This window comes from Ranitomeya imitator, chromosome 7, assembly GCF_032444005.1.
Source record: "Ranitomeya imitator isolate aRanImi1 chromosome 7, aRanImi1.pri, whole genome shotgun sequence".
Taxonomy (NCBI): domain Eukaryota; kingdom Metazoa; phylum Chordata; class Amphibia; order Anura; family Dendrobatidae; genus Ranitomeya; species Ranitomeya imitator.
The window spans coordinates 171,542,000-171,563,729 of NC_091288.1; the positions used below are offsets into that span (position 1 = coordinate 171,542,000).

General features: G+C 42.1%; 1 protein-coding gene across 1 annotated transcript in view; it reads right to left on the reverse strand.

The window, feature by feature from the left end:
- Positions 1-21,730, reverse strand: part of LOC138646122 (uncharacterized) — a 437,282-nt gene that overhangs the window by 246,890 nt on the left and 168,662 nt on the right. Inside the window, exons 25-26 of the mRNA XM_069735585.1 lie at positions 20,458-20,613; positions 5,907-6,040 (exon numbers count right to left, since the gene is read on the reverse strand). Of these exons, the coding sequence (XP_069591686.1) occupies positions 5,907-6,040; positions 20,458-20,613 (290 nt within the window). The remainder of the gene's footprint in view (positions 1-5,906; positions 6,041-20,457; positions 20,614-21,730) is intronic.

A 21,730-nucleotide genomic window follows, 5' to 3' on the forward strand; every position in this document is an offset into this window, starting at 1 on the left:
CCTCCATCTTCCCGGCGTCTCTGCTCTGACTGATCAGGCAGAGGGCGCCGCGCACACTATATGCGTCATCGCGCCCTCTGCCTGAACAGTCAGAGCGCAGACGCCGGGAAGATGGAGGCGCCGGCCGGGAAGATGGATCGGCGCCCGGCGGCTGGAACGAGGACAGGTGAATATAACATACTCACCTAGTCCTGGCGATCCTCGCGCTGTCCCCTCCTGTCTTCGGTGCCGCAGCTTCTTTCTCTATCAGCGGTCACCGGCACCGCTGATTAGAGAAATGAATAGGCGGCTCCGCCCCTATGGGAGGTGGAGCCGCTTATTCATTTCTGTAATGAGCGGTCCCACGTGACCGCTGAAGAGAGGAAGAAGCTGCAGCGCCGAAGCCCGTGGGACGGCAGGGACAGCGCGAGGATCGCTGGGACTAGGTAAGTATGCCTCAGCGCCCTCACCCCCTCACCCGCCGACCCCACCGCTACCGTGACTCGAGTATAAGCCGAGGGGGGCACTTTCAGCCCAAAAATTTGGGCTGGAAATCTCGGCTTATACTCGAGTATATACGGTAATTTGCTGAGAAATTTCACCCCATGCTTCCAGAAGCCGCTCCCACAAGTTGGTTTGGCTTGATGGGCACTTTATGCGTACCATACGGTCAAGCTGCTCCCACAACGGCTCAATGGGGTTGAGATCTGGTGACTGCGCTGGCCACTCCATTACAGATAGAATACCAGCTACCTGCTTCTTCCCTAAATGGTTCTTGCATAACTTGGAGGTGTGCTAGCCTTCTTTTTTCAAAATCCCTTTTACCTTATACAAATCTCCCACTTTACCAGCACCAAAGCAACCCCAGACCATCACATTACCTCCACCATGCTTGACAGATTGCATCAGGCACTCTACCAGCATCTTTTCAGTTGTTCTGAGTCTCACAAATGTTCTTATGTGTGATCCAAACACCTCAAACTTGGATTCGCCTTTCCATTTCACTTTTTTCCAATCTTCCTGTGACCAATGTCTGTGTTCTTTTGCCCATATTAATCTTTTCCTTTTATTAGCCAGTCTCAGATATGGCTTTTTCTTTGCCACTCTGCCCGGGAGGCCAGTATCCCGGAGTCGCCTCTTCACTATAGACGATGACACTTGCGTGTACTATTTAACGAAGCTGCCAGTTGAGGACCTGTGAGGCTTCGTTTTCTCAAACTCCAGACTCTAATGTACTTGTCTTGTTGCTCAGTTGTGCAGCGGGGCCTCCCACTTTTCCTTCTACTCTGGTGAAAGCCTGTTTGTGCTCTCCTCTGAAGGGAGCAGTACACACCGTTGTAGGAAATCTTCAGTTTCTTGGCAATTTCTCGCATGGAATAGCCTTCATTTCTAAGAACAAGAATAGCCTGTCGAGTTTCGCATGAAAGTTCTTTTTTTCTGGCCATTTTGCAAGTTTAACAGAACCAACAAATGTAATGCTCCAGATTCTCTACTAGCTCAAAGGAAGGTCAGGTTTATAGGTTCTCTAATCAGCCAAACTGTTTTCAGCTGTGCTAACATACTTGCACAAGGGTTTTCAAGGGTATTCTAACCATCCATTAGCCTTCTTACACAGTTAGCAAACACAAAGTACCATAAGAACACTGGAGTGATGGTTGTTGGAAATGGGCCTCTATACACCTATGAAGATATTGCATTACAAACCAGACGTTTGCAGCTAGAATAGTCATTTACCACATTAACAATGTATAGAGTGTATTTCTGAATCATTTAATGTTAGCGTCATTGGAAAAAATTTTTTTGCAAAAATAAGAAAATTTCTAAGTGACCCTAAACTTTTGAATGGTAGTGTAATCCAGAAGAATTACGGTAGTTATTGAGCTCATGTCAACATATCTTTCAGATATAATATACAGTATGTTTCTCTGCAGTCCCATGTAAATCATTCATGATATTATAATTTGTGTGTTCCCAATAACATCACAGTCCTGCAGCATTAATTACTCTTGCCATGTAATTTCAGGTCTTCCAACTGCATTGCTTGTAAAAAATGTAGACATTTCAGCAATACATAAAACAGCTTAATGTGAACTGTAACATGTATTGTGTTACATACAATAGCATCAAGTACTAAGCTATGAAATGTTTAGTTCAACAGTTAAAGTACACAGCAAAGCTTCAATCTTACCTGCCCAGCAAATTACATTAAGGCTATTGCACATTGCATTTTTAATGCGTTTTTTTCCCAAAACCTGCTCTCTTAGCAGTAAGAAACTTGCCTCAAAAAAGCAAGTTTTGCTAAGGTTTTTTTGCTTTTTTGCTGCTTTTTTTCAGGGTAGATTGTCTGTAGATTCTACTTCATCAGGTTTACGCACTAAAAACGCAGTAAAAACTGATTCCTGAGTTTTTGCAGCATCTTTTGCACTACACACAATGGGGGAAAAATGCTGAAAAAACGCTGAAAAAAAAATCAAGGTATTGCACAAAATACTGAAGACAAAAAAACAACAACGTGTGTGCATGAGATTTCTGAAATCTCGTAGACTTTGCTGGTACTGTAAAACGCAGCTGTAAAACTGCATTAAAAAAACTCATTAAAAAAAAAAAAGCTGAGAAACGCAACGTGTGAACATAGCCTAAGAGCCTCCGCAGCACTTTTCGTCATTTTAACCAGAAGAAAAGCGCAAAGTCTTTCACTATTTTTTCAGGTGAAATGACGAGCAATCTAACAGAAAGCTATCGGGCCCCGTGATAGTGAATAGATTCTGTTGGGCACCATTTTTGTCCATTATGGGCGATTTGTTAACTGCATGAATTTCATTTTTCTATTACTGTAATATATGTAAATACATTTATCATTTCTAATTTATACTTCGCTGCTTTAACGTTTTTATTTTTATTTTTTTGAAATACCTGCTACAAGTCCTAGATTGTTTAAGACCCTCAATACATGGGTAGAGGAAAATAAATATCTGTCATCCACATCTGATAATAGCTTATCTCGCTAGAACAAAGGATCGGACATATCAAAGCTCAATATGCTTGATCCTTCTTTACCCTGCCATCGAGAGAAAGTGGGGACCACTCCATACATGTTATACTGTTGGTTACTTATGACTGAATCAGTGAACAGCCTCTGTGGTGAAGACTGGAAAGACATCTGTCCGGGAGACCCGGAATGAAAACTTGGTCACTGATGCAGATCATGGGTCACTATTTGCTGGCAGAGATTCAATGAAAACACTGGTAGTGAATTGTGCCCTGCACCACACTTTCCCATAGAAGTCAATGTGCCAAATCCTGACTATTTCTATTGATTTCTATAGTTGCTGTACAATATATTTCTGAATCCTGTTAACAGCAACAAGGGAAAGAAGGAAGCCTCCATAATGATGTACAGAAAACAGAACTTTAAATTCTACAAACACAAAATAAATAATGAAAATTTATCAGTATGTAGTTTTAATTTTGTATTAAAAATAATATACGGAAGGTGACACATCCCATTTAAAGGGAACCTGTCACCCCGTTTTTTGAGATTGAGCTATAAATACTGTTAAATAGGGCCTGCGCTGTGTGTTCCTATAGTGTATGTAGTGTACCCCGATTCCCCATGTATGCTGAGAAATAACTTACCAAAGTCGCCGTTTTCGCCTGTCAATCAGGCTGGTCAGGTCGGGAGGGCGTGGTGACATCGCTGGTTCTTCCTCAGCTTTACGTTGGTGGCGTAGTGGCGTAGTGGTGAAGACACAGCGCGCGATCTGCGCTGTCATCCCTTTCGTCGGTGGGGGCGGCCATCTTCCTGGGGCCGCGCGTGCGCAGATCGAGTGCTCTGCTGCACGGGGCTTCAGGAAAATGGCCGCGGGATGCCGCGCGTGCGCATTAGAGATCGCGGCGGCCATTTTCCCAAAGCCGAGTTTGCATCTCGGCTTTGGGAAAATGGCCGCCGCGATCTCTAATGCGCACGCGCGGCATCCCGCGGCCATTTTCCTGAAGCCCCGTGCAGCAGAGCACTCGATCTGCGCACGCGCGGCCCCAAGAAGATGGCCGCCCCCACCGATGCAAGGGATTACAGCGCAGATCGCGCGCTGCTTGTTCACCACTACGCCACTACGCCACCAACGTAAAGCTGAGGAAGAACCACCGATGTCACCACGCCCTCCCGACCTGACCAGCCTGATTGACAGGCGAAAACGGCGACTTTGGTAAGTTATTTCTCAGCATACATGGGGAATCGGGGTACACTACATACACTATAGGAACACACAGCGCAGGCCCTATTTAACAGTATTTATAGCTCAATCTCAAAAAACGGGGTGACAGGTTCCCTTTAAAGGGAATAACAAGGAATGTAAATAAATACATAAAAAAGAAAATGTCACTATGAAAACATTATAAAATGCGTAGTGAGCACATGGAGTAGGAAGCTCAAGCTCCATTCCTCCTTCATGTGTAGGAAGATATGCTCCCAAAGAGGAGCTGAGGTAAGAAGAGGCTGCTCACACTGCTGTCCACCATGTTTATCTGCTCAAATACTGGAGACAACAGGGCTGGTGAGGTAAGGAGAAACTGCTCACACTGCTGTACAACCTGTATATCTAGTCTAATACTGGTGATACCAGGGGCGCTGAGGTAACAAGAGGCTGCTCACACTGCTACCCACCCTGTCTATCTGATATAATACTGGAGATATCAGGGGTGATGATATAAGAAGAAGTTGCTCACACTGCTGTCCACGCTGTATATCTGGTCTAATACTGGAGATACAAGGGGGAGATATCAGGAGTGGTGAGGTAAGAAGAGGCCTCTCACACTAGTTTCCGCCATGTCTATGTGACCTAATACTGGAGATATCAGGATTGGTGAGGTAAGAAGAGGCCGCTCACACTGCTGTCCACCCTGTCTATGTGACCTAATACTGGAGATACCAAGAGTGATAAGGTAAGAAGAGGCTGCTCACACTGCTGTCCACCCTGTCTATGTGACCTAATACTGGAGATACCAGGGGGGCTGAGGTAAGAAGAGGCTGCTCACACTGCTGTACACCCTGTCTATCTGACCGAATACTGGAGATATCAGGGGTAATGAGGTAAGAAGAGGCTGCTCACACTGCTGTCCACTCTGTCTATATGACCGAATACTGGAGATATCAGGGGTGATGAGGTAAGAAGAGGCTGCTCACACTGCTGTTCACCATGTCTATGTGACCTAATACTGGAGATACCAGGGGGGCTGAGGTAAGAAGAGGCTGCTCACACTGCTGTCCGCCCTGTCTATATGACCGAATACTGGAGATATCAGGGGTGATGAGGTAAGAAGAGGCTGCTCACACTGCTGTCCACCCTGTCTATATGACCGAATACTGGAGATATCAGGATTGGTGAGGTAAGAAGAGGCTGCTCACACTGCTGTCCACCCTGTCTATATGACCGAATACTGGAGATATCAGGGGTGATGAGATAAGAAGAAGCTGCTCACATTGCAGTCCACCATGTCTATATGATCTAATACTGGAGATATCAGGAGTGATGAGGTAAGAAGAGGCTGCTCACATTGCAGTCCACCATGTCTATATGATCTAATACTGGAGATATCAGGAGTGATGAGGTAAGAAGAGGCTGCTCACACTGCAGTGCACCATGTCTATATGACCTAATACTGGAGATATCAGGGGTAATGATATAAGAAGAAGCTGCTCACATTGCTGTCCACCCTGTCTATATGATCTAATACTGGAGATATCAGGAGTAATTAGGTAAGAAGAGACTGCTCACACTGCAAATATACAAATTCTAAATAAAAGCATTTAGAAATGTATTTATAATTACATTTCCTTTATATATTTATTTTTCTATTGTCAGAAAACCCCTTTAATCACGTTCAATATATAGAACAACAAATGTAGCACTACACAACCAGTTTCCTACCTTGTGGTTAAAAGCTTGAATTTGTGTACAATGAAATTCATGCTCAAAGTCAACTCTGTACTGTTCTTCAGAATCTGTGTCGATTTTTATTTTTTGGCCTGTATCACATTCATGGCGGAGAAATTTTGCATCACCTGCAACAAATAAAAGATAACTTTAGTCACATAAAAAGATGGTGAAAATAGAAAAATATATTTTAAATTTAAATTTCTGCAAAGTGGAAACTGCAAAAATGTAGGTCATTGGAAAATGATGAGCTGTAATTCACACTATGGGGCTGAATTAAGTTTACGACAGTTTTCTGCTTCAAATGGAGGAAATCTTTTGTATGATCTGTAGTTGCACAAAAGTGTTGTGACTTTTGCCATTTTTACACCAGTCCAGGCCAGTGCCGCTAACCGTTTGAAAAGTGGGTGGAGCTTGATCAGGAGGGGGTGTGGCTGAGGGCACCCAACAAAGTCATCATATTTTATGCCTCAAAAGTGGCATAGATTACAACAGAAATGAACACATTAACAAATTAATTAAGAGGCATATGCTGCGGCATGAATTTTGTGCATCTTACCCGGCTGCATACCTCATCAAGACTGTTGTAAAAAAAACTGCAGTCTTGATGAATCAAGGCCTAAATGTCTATTGAAACAATAAATTGAAAATTATAGCATTGAATTTTTTAAAATGTGTCTAATTTATGCTTTTTTAGATATTTCTCACACATTATGATGCCCCCAAAGCATTCCCATATATTAGAATGCCCCAACAGAAGCCCCCCACAAAAATGTAATGCCCTCACGGTATCCCCACTCAATGTAAGGCCTCCACAACCCCCTCATACATGTAGTATGATACCCCCAAAGTCAACAGTACAATACAGTATGATGTCCTCAAAGCATTTCCATATATTATAATGCCCCAACAGAAGACTCCCCACAAAATGTAATGCCCTCACAGTTTCCCAAATTCAGGATTTTAGATGAACCATACCTTTAGCATTTAAGAATTTTAACATGTGGAATCTCATTTTGTGGATAAAAAAAAACACCATACACCAACATAAGCAAGGTGGAGAGAAGCAGTGAGACATGAGACACAAGAGTGAAAAGACTAGTTAGGTCCATTTTATACTTGATAGTATAATCAATCAATCTGTGGCTGCTAATTTTTGTAACACAGTGGTCAGCCCCCGACTGACGATTTTCTTACATATAATAGTGTCAAAAACACTCATAATAGTGCTTAATGTCCCCGAAAGGGAACTACGGGACTGTGAGATTCAGCGGGATCCTACAACTCTGAATTTTAGGCCACAACTTACAGTGAAACATAGTAACATAGTAACATAGTTAGTAAGGCCGAAAAAAGACATTTGTCCATCCAGTTCAGCCTATATTCTATCATAATAAATACCCAGATCTACGTCCTTCTACAGAACCTAATAATTGTATGATACAATATTGTTCTGCTCCAGGAAGACATCCAGGCCTCTCTTGAACCCCTCGACTGAGTTCGCCATCACCACCTCCTCAGGCAAGCAATTCCAGATTCTCACTGCCCTAACAGTAAAGAATCCTCTTCTATGTTGGTGGAAAAACCTTCTCTCCTCCAGACGCAAAGAATGCCCCCTTGTGCCCGTCACCTTCCTTGGTATAAACAGATCCTCAGCGAGATATTTGTATTGTCCCCTTATATACTTATACATGGTTATTAGATCGCCCCTCAGTCGTCTTTTTTCTAGACTAAATAATCCTAATTTCGCTAATCTATCTGGGTATTGTAGTTCTCCCATCCCCTTTATTAATTTTGTTGCCCTCCTTTGTACTCTCTCTAGTTCCATTATATCCTTCCTGAGCACCGATGCCCAAAACTGGACACAGTACTCCATGTGCGGTCTAACTAGGGATTTGTACAGAGGCAGTATAATGCTCTCATCATGTGTATCCAGACCTCTTTTAATGCACCCCATGATCCTGTTTGCCTTGGCAGCTGCTGCCTGGCACTGGCTGCTCCAGGTAAGTTTATCATTAACTAGGATCCCCAAGTCCTTCTCCCTGTCAGATTTACCCAGTGGTTTCCCGTTCAGTGTGTAATGGTGATATTGATTCCCTCTTCCCATGTGTATAACCTTACATTTATCATTGTTAAACCTCATCTGCCACCTTTCAGCCCAAGTTTCCAACTTATCCAGATCCATCTGTAGCAGAATACTATCTTCTCTTGTATTAACTGCTTTACATAGTTTTGTATCATCTGCAAATATCGATATTTTACTGTGTAAACCTTCTACCAGATCATTAATGAATATGTTGAAGAGAACAGGTCCCAATACTGACCCCTGCGGTACCCCACTGGTCACAGCGACCCAGTTAGAGACTATACCATTTATAACCACCCTCTGCTTTCTATCACTAAGCCAGTTACTAACCCATTTACACACATTTTCCCCCAGACCAAGCATTCTCATTTTGTGTACCAACCTCTTGTGCGACACGGTATCAAACGCTTTGGAAAAATCGAGATATACCACGTCCAATGACTCACCGTGGTCCAGTCTATAGCTTACCTCTTCATAAAAACTGATTAGATTGGTTTGACAGGAGCGATTTCTCATAAACCCATGCTGATATGGAATTAAACAGTTATTCTCATTGAGATAATCCAGAATAACATCCCTCAGAAACCCTTCAAATATTTTACCAACAATAGAGGTTAGACTTACTGGCCTATAATTTCCAGGTTCACTTTTAGAGCCCTTTTTGAATATTGGCACCACATTTGCTATGCGCCAGTCCTGCGGAACAGACCCTGTCGCTATAGAGTCACTAAAAATAAGAAATAATGGTTTATCTATTACATTACTTAGTTCTCTTAGTACTCGTGGGTGTATGCCATCCGGACCCGGAGATTTATCTATTTTAATCTTATTTAGCCGGTTTCGCACCTCTTCTTGGGTTAGATTGGTGACCCTTAATATAGGGTTTTCATTGTTTCTTGGGATTTCACCTAGCATTTCATTTTCCACCGTGAATACCGTGGAGAAGAAGGTGTTTAATATGTTAGCTTTTTCCTCGTCATCTACAACCATTCTTTCCTCACTATTTTTTAAGGGGCCTACATTTTCAGTTTTTATTCTTTTACTATTGATATAGTTGAAGAACAGTTTGGGATTAGTTTTACTCTCCTTAGCAATGTGCTTCTCTGTTTCCTTTTTGGCAGCTTTAATTAGTTTTTTAGATAAAGTATTTTTCTCCCTATAGTTTTTTAGAGCTTCAATGGTGCCATCCTGCTTTAGTAGTGCAAATGCTTTCTTTTTACTGTTAATTGCCTGTCTTACTTCTTTGTTTAGCCACATTGGGTTTTTCCTATTTCTAGTCCTTTTATTCCCACAAGGTATAAACCGCTTACACTGCCTATTTAGGATGTTCTTAAACATTTCCCATTTATTATCTGTATTCTCATTTCTGAGGATATTGTCCCAGTCTACCAGATTAAGGGCATCTCTAAGCTGTTCAAACTTTGCCTTCCTAAAGTTCAATGTTTTTGTGACTCCCTGACAAGTCCCCCTAGTGAAAGACAGGTGAAACTGCACAATATTGTGGTCGCTCTTTCCTAAATGCCCAACCACCTGCAGATTTGTTATTCTGTCAGGTCTATTAGATAGTATTAGGTCTAAAAGTGCTGCTCCTCTGGTTGGATTCTGCACCAATTGTGAAAGATAATTTTTCTTGGTTATTAGCAGAAACCTGTTGCCTTTATGGGTTTCACAGGTTTCTGTTTCCCAGTTAATATCCGGGTAGTTAAAGTCCCCCATAACCAGGACCTCATTATGGGTTGCAGCTTCATCTATCTGCTTTAGAAGTAGACTGCTTTAGAAAGAGCAAGATCTCACAAAATCTAACTCTTTCCATTATCCTATAATAATAACGGAAGTATTCTGAAGTCTGGTTTGCTGACCAGCACTCACACACTGCATCACCCTGTTGCCCTGCCAGTTTCCACTGCTCTGGTCTTTTCGTGCTGGTGGGTGCCTCATGCAGTGCGCTCGGCCACCCAACTGCTCAGAAGTCACAACAATCAGACTAAGGCCGGAGTCACACTAGACCGTAATAGGGACGAGTGTTATGCGATAAAAAAATTGCATAGCACTCGGACTAATGTTAATCTATGGGGCAGCTCCCATCATCCGTTGTTTTCTCGGCCGTATTATACGTGCGAGAGAAATCATAGCATGCTGCGATTTTCACTGTATATCGGCCGAGAATTGCCAATGATAGTCTATGAGTGCGAGAAAAACTCGCACACCACATGGACCATCAGTGTGACTTGCGAGAAATATGCACCGGTGTCCTATAGAAAAGCCGGCAATTCAGTGCGGTGTACAGTAAAATCACACTGACAGGTTAGAATAGAATAGATAAAATAAATGTCTACACATAGTATAGGTAGATATATATATATGTCATTGACACACATATATATGTATTTACATTTCATACAGAGCTAGATAGCAGAATAGCTGATAATTCAATTGTCGGATTCTGTAAAATCATTGCAGAACCCGACAGGATATGAGACATGGTTTACATACAGTAAACCATCGCAGAACAGTTCGATTTTTACATGTCCCTCACTAATAATGTCATAGTAGTGTGTTTGTGTAAAATTTGGGAACTCTAGGTGTTAAATTAAAGGGTTAATTCACGGAAAAAAACTGGCGTGGGCTCCCTGCGCAAGGGGTTAATGTCACCTTGCTATTGTAAGGTGACATCAAGCCTGGTTAATAATAGAGAGGTGTCAATAAGACACCCATCCATTATTAATCCAATAGTATGAAAGGGTTAAAAATACACACATAGTAAGAATAAAGTATTTTAATGAAATAATGAAACACACAGGTTTTTAATATCTTTATATTCCCATGCTGTAAATCTATTTCAAGGGGTTAAATAGTTTACAACCAGGTGCGCTGCTAATGCGGCCGCTCCCGGGGTGTAAACGACTGGGGAATTAATGAAATGCAGGGAGCGGAGCTTCGGTGACTAGCGGTGCTGTCACCGAAGATGCACCCCCTGGTGACATGAACTCACATGAACTCTGTAGCATAGGAAAAAATTCAGAAACTTCCCCATGCTACAGAGTTCATATGACTTCATGCCTCCAGGGGGTGCAGCTTCGGTGACGACACCACCAGTCACCGAAGCTCCGCTCCCTGCATTTCATTCATTCCCCAGTCTTTTACAGCCGGGAGCGGCAGCATTAGCAGCACTCCTGGTTGTAACTGTATTTAACCCCTTGCGATGGATTTACAGTGGGGACTTGACTGTACGGTGGACAGGTATGGGATATTGTTTTTTATTTTGGAATTTTTTACAGGAGAATGAGGGCTTCATTTGTATTGAGCGTGCAATAAAGATATTAAAAACCTGCGTGTCATTATTTCATTAAAATACTTTATTCTTAATGTGTGTGTTTATTTTTAACCCTTTCATACTATTGGATTAATAATGGATAGGTGTCTTATTGACACCTCTCCATTATTAACCAGGCTTAATGTCACCTTAAAATAGCAAGGTGACATTAACCCTTCATTACCCCATATGCCAATGCTACAGGGCAGTGGGAATAGAAAGGCTAAGTGCCGGAATAGGCGCATCTTGCAGACGTGCCTCTTCTGGGGTGGCTGGGGGCAGATTTTCTTAGCCGGGGGGGAGGGCAATAACCATGGTCCCTCTCCAGGCTATTAATATCTGCCCTCACTCACTGGCTTTCCCTCTCTGGCGGAGAAAATTGCATGGGAGCCCATGCCAGTTTTGTCCGTAAATTAACCCTTTAATTTAACACCTACAGCTCCAAAATTTTACACACACACCACTAACATTATTAGTAAATAATTATTAGTAAATAAAAATCTAACTGTTCTGCAATGGTTAAGGCCATGTTCACACAGTGCGTTTTTTACTGCGGAACCGCAGCGTTTTTGCCGCTGCGGTTCCGCAGCTGTTTTCCATGCAGGGTACAGTACAATGTACCCTATGGAAAACAGGAACCGCTGTGCACATGATCCTGAATTAAAAAAAAAAAGCCGCGCTGAATAGCTGCGGGAAAAAAGAAGGAGCATGTCACTTCTTTTTTCGGAGCCGCAGCGGTTCTGCACCCATAGACCTCCATTGTGAGGTCAAACCCGCAGTAAAACCCGCAGATCAAAAATATATCTGCGGGTTTTATTGCGGTTTGTGGTGCCGAACCGCTGCAGCAGGAAGTGCGGGGAAGCGGGCGGAAGTGCGTGGGCGGAGTGTGGTGCCCCGATCCCACCCCCCATGCTCCGATGCCCCCCCCGTGCTCCGATGCCCACCCCCGTGCTCCGATGCCCCCCCCCCCGTGCTCCGATGCCCCCCCTTATACTTACCCGGCCTCCCGGTGTCCGTCCGGCCGTCTTCTCCCTGGGCGCCGCCATCTTGCAAAATGGCGGGCGCATGCGCAGTGCGCCCGCCGAATCTGCCGGCCGGCAGATTCGTTCCAAAGTGCATTTTGATCACTGAGATATAACCTATCTCAGTGATCAAAATAAAAAAATAGTAAATGACACCCCCCCCCCCCCTTTGTCACCCCCATAGGTAGGGACAATAAAAAAATTAAGAATTTTTTTTTTTTCCACTAAGGTTAGAATAGGGTTAGGGTTAGGGGTAGGGTTAGGGGTAGGGTTAGGGGTAGGGTTAGGGGTAGGGTTAAGGGTAGGGTTAGGGTTAAGGGTAGGGTTAGGGGTAGGGTTAGGGGTAGGGTTAGGGTTAGGGGTAGGGTTAGGGGTAGGGTTAGGGTATTTTCAGCCATTTTAACCCTAAAAAACTTCCTAGAAAACACACAGACTCTGCATAGAAAACTGCATAAAAAAAAGGATCAAAAAACGCATCAAAAAACGCACCAAAAAAGCACAAAAAAGGACCAAAAAAAGGACCTGCGTTTTCTGCCAAGAGCTGCGGTTTCAGTCCTGAAAAAAAAAAGGATGGAAATCAGGAACGTGTGAACATACCCTTACTGTATGTAAACCATGTCTCATATCCTGTCGGGCTTTTCTATCTAGCTCTGTATGAAATATATATATACATACACACAGTACAGACCTAAAGTTTGGACACACCTTCTCATTTAAAGATTTTTCTGTATTTTCATGACTTTGAAAATTGTACATTCACATCGAAGGCATCAAAACTATGAATTAACACATGTGGAATTATATACTTAACAAAAAAGTGTGAAACAACTGAAATTATGTCTTATATTCTAGGTTCTTCAAAGTAGCCACCTTTTGCTTTGATGACTGCTTTGCACACTTTTGGCATTCTCTTGATGAGCTTCAAGAGGTAGTCACCGGGAATGGTTTTCACTTTACAGGTGTGCCCTGTCAGGGGTTGGGACGATTAGCTGTGTTGTGCAGAAGTCTGGTGGATACACAGCTGATAGTCCTACTGAATAGACTGTTAGAATTTGTATTATGGCAAGAAAAAAGCAGCTAAGTAAAGAAAAACAAGTGGCCATCATTACTTTAAGAAATTAAGGTCAGTCAGTCTGAAAAATTGGGAAAACGTTGAAAGTGTCCCCAAGTGCAGTTGCATAAACCATCAAGCGCTACAAAGAAACTGGCTCACATGAGGACCGCCCCAGGAAAGGAAGACCAAGAGTCACCTCTGCTTCTGAGGATAAGTTTATCCGAGTCACCAGCCTCAGAAATCGCAGGTTAACAGCAGCTCAGATTAGAGACCAAGTCAATGCCACACAGAGTTCTAGCAGCAGACACATCTCTACAACAACTGCTAGGCTACGTTCACATTAGCATTGTGCGGAGCAGCGTCGGCGACTCAACGCACAACGCATGCAAAACGCATGCACAACGCAGCATTTTGTGACGCATGCGTTCATTTTTTGCATGATTTTTGGCACAGAAAAAGCTGCATAATGCAGCGTCCTCATCGCCCTGACAGTTGTGCCAAAATGACGCATGCGTCACAAAACGCAAGACAACGCATGTCCATGCGCCCCCCATGCTAAATATAGGGGCGCATGACGCATGCGTCGCCGCGGCTGCACCCGACGCTGCGCCGCACAACGCTAATGTGAACGTAGCCTTAAGAGGAGACTTTGTGCAGCAGGCCTTCATGGTAAAATAGCTGCTAGGAAACCACTGCTAAGGACAGGCAACAAGCAGAAGAGACTTGTTTGGGCTAAAGAACACAAGGAATGGACATTAGACCAGTGGAAATCTGTGCTTTGGTCTGATGAGTCCAAATTTGAGATCTTTGGTTCCAACCACCGTGTCTTTGTGCGACACAGAAAAGGTGAACGGATGGACTCTACATGCCTGGTTCCCACCGTGAAGCATGGAGGAGGAGGTGTGATGGTGGGGGTGCTTTGCTGGTGACACTGTTGGGGATTTATTCAAAATTGAAGGCATACTGAACCAGCATGGCTACCACAGCATATTGCAGCGACATGCTATTCCATCCAGTTTGCATTTAGTTGGATCATCATTTATTTTTCTACAGGACAATGACCCCAAACACACCTCCAGGCTGTGTAAGGGCTATTTGACCAAGAAGGAGAGTGATGGGGTGCTACACCAGATGACCTGGCCTCCACAGTCACCAGACCTGAACCCAATCGAGATGGTTTGGGGTGAGCTGGACCACAGAGTGAAGGCAAAAGGGCCAACAAGTGCTAAGCATCTCTGGGAACTCCTTCAAGATTGTTGGAAGACCATTCCCGGTGACTACCTCTTGAAGCTCATCAAGAGAATGCCAAGAGTGTGCAAAGCAGTCATCAAAGCAAAAGGTGGCTACTTTGAAGAACCTAGAACATAAGACATAATTTCAGTTGTTTCACACTTTTTTTGTTAAGTATATAATTCCACATGTGTTAATTCATAGTTTTGATGCCTTCAGTGTGAATGTACAATTTTCATAGTCCTGAAAATACAGAAAAATCTTTAAATGAGAAGGTGTGTCCAAACTTTCGGTCTGTACTGTATGTGTCTCACTGACATATATGTATATGTATATATATATATATATATATATATATATATACACTGTATATATATATAGACTGTATATATGTTTTCACGGATATTTCAGCCCATGAATCCATTATATGTCCATTTTACAAGCCAGTGAGAAAATCTCGCCATACGGATGTCACACTGATGCTTTTTTGAGAAAAAAATCGCATCCTCACATTGCACGCGGATGACATACGGATTATTGTTCATGAACATTTTTGTGTTTCTCGGCCCGTACAAAACGGACTGATTTTTTATACGTTGTGTGTGACTCCAGCCTAAGGCAATCATCCACCAAAATGGCTAATGGAATAATCAGGGCTAATTGGGAAGCCAAATAGCTACTGTAACACCTTATCTAAACTCCCTAGTGATCATGCCCAGTGCCAAAAATGATATATTCCACTAGCTGGTCTGCTTTGTTTTGACATTGTTCAGAACCCTCAATATCATTGGATTATTCATCTGGATTAACCATTTCACACTTAAAGAGAATCTGTCAACAGGTTTTTGCTATGTAATCTAAGGGCAGCATGATGTAGAGACCGGGACCCTGATTCTAGCCATGTGTCACTTACTGAGCTGCTTAGTGCAGTTTTGATACAATCACTCTTTTATCAGCAGGAAATAATCATTAGAGGAATAGTAATTCAGCTCCTGTGTAGTCCTCCATATTTATCAGCCCTATATAACCTCACCCCATCGCTGAATAGCAGCTTTCTGCCTATGCACAACGTACATAGAAAGCAGCTGCCAATCAGTGATGTGGGTGGGGATATAAACTGCCAATCAGTGATGTGGGCGGGGTTATACAGCTCTCAGCATTTAGGGAACTGGTGGATAAAACTTTAATTTTATCAAAACTGCAGGAAGCAACCCAGTAAGTGATACCTTGGTGGAATTCGGGTCTGTGCCACCACATCATGCCGCTCTCAGATGGGGTAGCAAAAACCTGGTGACAGATTTCTTTTAAGGGTATGTACCCAAAACATGGAGTCTATTATATTTCACCCTACTGTAAAACCTTTGATGCTCTGAACATTTTAGGTAGCAGCTTAGAGGACAGCAAGGTCACTTTTTTTTCATGAAAATGCCCGATGGACTAATGAATATTTCCCATGAAAAACTTTGGTTTTAGAAAAAAAAATGCACAAAAAAAAGGAAAATAGTGTTCTAAAAATCTATAGTAAAGTAGTAAAGCTGGAAATGGGATTGATTCACCACTTATGTGCATAAAATGGAAATATGGAAATATGGAGAAGAGGGGAGGTCACCTTAGCAGCTCGATTACACAACAGTCACGTAGTTTTAGCAATCTCTTAGGCAAATGTAAATGAATGAGATCTGCATTCAATTGTGTCTTAATTCCGAGGAAAGTGCCCTCTGGAACACCGTCCAGGGTTATGAACTAGAAGCAAAAATGAATCAAAATTGTGTTACAAGAGCGGATTTGACAGCGCTGATCCCTTTGAACCACAGCTGAATCTGGCTAGAGACTGAGGTTATAAAATACAGCTAATGATTCCGCGGAACAAGCCAAGCACAAGATAAACGATAAATGAACGTTATAAAGCAGCGCCTGTGCCAAGGACCGCGAACTGTGCTGTGAATATATGAGCCTGAAGTAATGTAATCTATGAAAAATACAATTTAAAGCAGCCATTTATGAAATAATAAAATTAGCTTTAAGCTAAGTTAGCTTCCACCTAATATCACCACATGGTTTTCTCTAAAAAAAATGATATCCCTTAAAGGGGTGGACCCATAAGGTTACTCCAAGTCCATATGCCCAATTAATAGGGTTCATTTAGATGTATATTTTTGCTCTTGAACAGTAAAATAGTTATATAATATTAAGCTTCTAAAAATATACCTGTCTTCCTAACGTAGAGAGTTTTACCGACACTGCTCACTTCCTCCTAGGCAGGTAAGTGGTGCTGATGATATTCATGCACGCATCCAGGTATCTGTAGACGTGACGTCATCAACACCACTCACCTAAGAATGCAGAATTTAACAGCCCAGGTTAATAGTTTAAAAAGGACCATTCACCAGATTTTTAATAGTAAATTGGACACAGGATGTAATTGTGTTTGTAGCGCGTAATAAAAAACTTTTTTTTTAATTTTACCTCTCCGTTGTGGAGATAATAGGAATCAAAATAGCTGCCACTTAATGAGTTAGCATCCACTTGGACTTAGGGGGTGTGTACTTCTTCTCCCTGTAGGAGTTGCCCAATCATGAGTAGGCAGTACACAGCAGAAAAAGAACACGTTCCACAATAGCTAAGGAAACAGCTCTGAGCTCCTGGTCTAACCTCCTGACTGAGTCCTTGTGTAGGGATGGACAGTGCAGCTGAGTTTAGCTGTGTCACATTACAAACTATTCTATCAGCTCTCCTCTCATAGCACTGTCAGCTTTGTTGTACTGCTTCTTACCCACACTGCCTGTCCGGAGTCAGTAATTACCCTTATGTATGTTGTGGTCAAAAGCTGTTTTGAGAACAACAGACATAAGGGTGATTCATCTTCAGACAGGCAAGGTGGGAGAGGGGAAGTACAACTGAGCAGACAGTGCTATGAGAGGATGAGATTTCATGGAAGGGTTTTTAATATTACAACACTAAACTCAGCTGTACAGCCCCACCCTATACAGGGACCTTATCTGAAAAAGGTTAGTTATGTGTGCTCTAATGTCCCAGTACTTTCTAATAATGCAGGAGGTTAGACCAGGAGGTCAGAGCTGTATCCTTACAACTCAAACTGAGAAATCTACGCTATTGTGTGGGCGAGTTATTTTTCTGCTGTGCTGCTGCCTGCATATGGTTGGTCAGCATAATACGGGAAGTATACACCCCCAGTGAAAACTTTCTGATAACACCCACTTGGATTTAACAAAGGTTATCTTATTCGATGCCAATAGTTTGATTGTTATCTCAACAACAAGAACTTTTTAGTTAAGGGTCCTGTTTAACTGGGTGCTGCTACAGTTAATCTTTTACTTTTTATATAGCGCTAACATATTCCGCAGCGCTTTACAGTTTGCACACATTATCATCACTGTCCCCGATGGGGCTCACAATCTAAATTCCCTATCAGTATGTCTTTGGAATGTGGGAGGAAACCGGAGTGCCCGGAGGAAACCCACGCAAACAACATACAAACTCTTTGCAGATGTTGTCCTTGGTGGGGTTCGAACCCAGGACTCCAGCGCTGCAAGGCAGCAGTGCTAACCACTGCGCCACCGTGCTGCCCCAGTTTAGGCACACATGCTCAAGTCCATATATGGCTCTTGTACCGCTCTGCAGGGGAGAGAGATAATTTAATTTCTCTCAATTTAAAGCTTTAAAATTAAAAAGTAATTAATTTTATGGGTTTTTTTTATATTTTTGTCCAACGTGGAAAGTTATGAAAATTATCAAATCCCTTTATTAGGGGATTTGTCTTCATTTCGTGTAAAAACAATGGATGCCAGTGGCTTCCAAACCCCTGCTTTGCCACAATTTATTTAGCTCTCAGCTGCATTAATATCAGAATATACTCATTTGGAGTACAGATGATGGCACTGAAAGTGTCTATACCTGTGAAGTTGTTGTTCAATGGCCTAAGAATGGTACCATGGCAACAGTGTCTTCAGACTTGTCTCCCATAGAGCACATCTGGGATGTCATTGGGCAGCATTTGCAAAGTGAGCTGCCAGCAGTGGATCTTGATGATTTCTATGCCCAAGTGCATTCATCATGGCAGAACATTCCTTATTAATAGCAGTCAAGCAGTGTAAGTGTGTATATTTCTGCACATGGTGCTCCTGTGATTTTCTATAATTCCACAACTTTTCCTTCTTGGTGTTGCAATGCCAATGTTGAGGTGTATATTCAGTGGTTGAAATAAGTATTGAAAATGTCACCAATTTTCTAAGTATATATATTTCTAAAGGTGCTATTGACATGAAATTCTCACCAGATGTAGGTCACAACCCATCCAATCCACACAGGCAAAAAAAAAAAAATCAAACTGTAGATATCTATAAATTATGTGTAATAATGAGAAATTACACAGGCAAAAAGTATTGTACCCATGAACAAAGGTGGAAAAAGCCATGGAAAGTCATTACACCAGCTGAAATCTATCAGTAATTAGACAGCAATCCTGCCACTTAGCGAAAAATAATATCAGCTGGTTCACCTGATTACCTATAAAAAGGTAATAATGGGTAAAACCAGTGAGCTGTCTCAAGACCTTTCAAATACAGAAAGTCAGAAGACAATGGGCTCGGCACTATCAATGAAATGCAGATAGAAAACCTGTGATTGCAGTTCTTTATGTGTGGAGATCAAGAGAAGGGTGGTGCTCTGTAAAAAGTCCCAAGCAGGAAAAGTTCGCCAGTAAATTATAAGAATAGAATGTGACCCGTTGAAGCACAGTGAGGCGTCTGTCTGCTGCACCTCTGCACCTTATCTCTTCCTAAAGTTACAATGTGTTTTTATACAGGACTTTAATAAAGGAATACTGGTTTTACAGCATATGGTGAGTGTGCTTATCTATTCTTATGATTTTCTGTCTCAAGACCATTGCAACCTTATTGTTGTGAAACATATTGATGGCATTGGTTAGAGAAGAATTTGTAAACTACTGAAGATCCAAGAGAGCATTGTTGGGGCCATAATCCGGAAGTGGAAAGAACATAATTTTACCTTAAATTGGCCAAGACCAGATGCTCCCTCTAAGATTTCAGACAGAGGAGTGAAAAGATTTACCACAAGAGTTGTAGAAGAGCCAGGGGCCATCTGTGGTGAGCTACAAATAGACCCGGAATAAGCTGGTATGATTGATTCAAAGAAAACTATAAGTAATGCACTCAACCTCCATGGCCTGTACATTTAGACAAGCCTATGAAATACTGTGAAAATATAGTCTGGTCAGATGAGACCAAAATTGAACTTTTTGGATGTCATAATCAGCAACATGTAGGAGGCCAAAAGGCACTGCATATCACCCCCAAAATACCATACCAACAATGGGAACAACAATGGGAACATCATGATGTCAGTCTGTTTTTAATCATACGGCACTGGCAAACTTCATACTGAAGGAAGGATGAATGGACATATTTACAGAGACATTCTTGAAAAATATCTGCTGCCATCTACCAGGATGATGGAGGTGAAACGAGGGTGGACATTTCAGCAAGACAATGATCCCAAACACTCGACCAAGGAAACTCTCAGTTGGTTTCAGAGAAAGAAATGATGGAAGACTGGTACAAACTTCATCTAATCTGCAAACTGTTAGAACTGAACTTTCAGAAAACATATGCAACCTTTGCACTCTTTTCCTCATTTTTGCACATCGGAAATTGTAATTTTATGGCCCTTGGCTTGTCATTCATTATAGATCAGTAACCCCCCAAAAAACAAACTGCATATTAGGGTCATCCTATCCCAGTGAGCATTGGCCCCTACCCCAGCTTCCATCGAGCAAGCATCAGAGTCCGAAGGCACATTACCTAAAAGGCCATACTTGATCCTCATTGCATTTGTCCATACACTTCCTCGCTGTTGTAGAAGTCCAATACCATATGACCCAAACACACCGGGAACGTAAGCTTCACTCTCCAGTGAATATTGCTTCATTTTATCATCAGACTTCTTATCAATTAAAACTGTATTGGAAAAAAAAAGAATAAAAAATATTATTGAAGTAATGGACAAAGAAATACAATAAGAAAAACACAAATTAGTAAATTCAAACAAGATATAGGCAATTTTGCCAATACATGATTGAGACAAAACGTATTTAATATTGGAATCTGGCAACAAGTTAAACAAAAATTCAATCAATTCCTTACTAAGGCTTCATTAAAAAAATATTGCATGGGCATCCAATGTTTTTCTGACATGTTTAGATGAATATGAAAAGTGTGAAACGCTAAGTAAAAGAGGTATCACATGTTAACTAGTTCAGAATCAGGCCATTTTCCCGACCAGGCACATATTTTGTTTATTTTTTTTCCCTACATGCACTTTTAACAACTCTAAAAAAAAGCTTCTTGTTCAGTTATTGAATTCATTACTTAGGTTATAGTAAGCTGAATAAAAGATAACTTGATATTTGTGATCTGATGTCTTATTCCAGAGAAATCCATGTTTTTCTCATATGTAAATGAGCTGGTAAGATCTATGGGCGGAGCATAGATCTCCCTGAGAATCTAACTTCAGAGTTTATCTTAAAAGAAAGGGGGCGCTATCAGTGTGAGACATGGAACAGTCAGAAATAGCTGAAAGCTATACTTCCTGGCTAATCGTAGAATACAGAATGCGTGGAGAGTTGGCGACCACGCTCCAACACCAATCCTTTCCATTGGGGAATTTCAGATCTCCATCCTTGGCATTTGTGGGCGTTCCCACTCTGATCAGAAGGTTATCCACAGGGTAGGTGATATCTTAAAGGGTCATTTTGGCACTGCTAACTTTCACATTGGGAGGTGAATGGGGCCAAGGAAGTCAGGACTACAGATACCTGCTAGGAGATGTCCACAAATGGCCGATACTGCAGCATTCATTAGAATAGGACAGGTGAACCTACCTGTCGATTACACCTGCGTGCATCACATGATCACTTGGTACAAGAAGTATCTTGCATATACCTACACAGTTGCATACATCTGCCTGTTACAACGAATGCCCTGCATATAGTACACCACAATATTATTGGGACTGTGGGATTCCAAAAAATGTGGACATTTTTAGCAGATAGCATTGACGTCTGCACCTATTTTA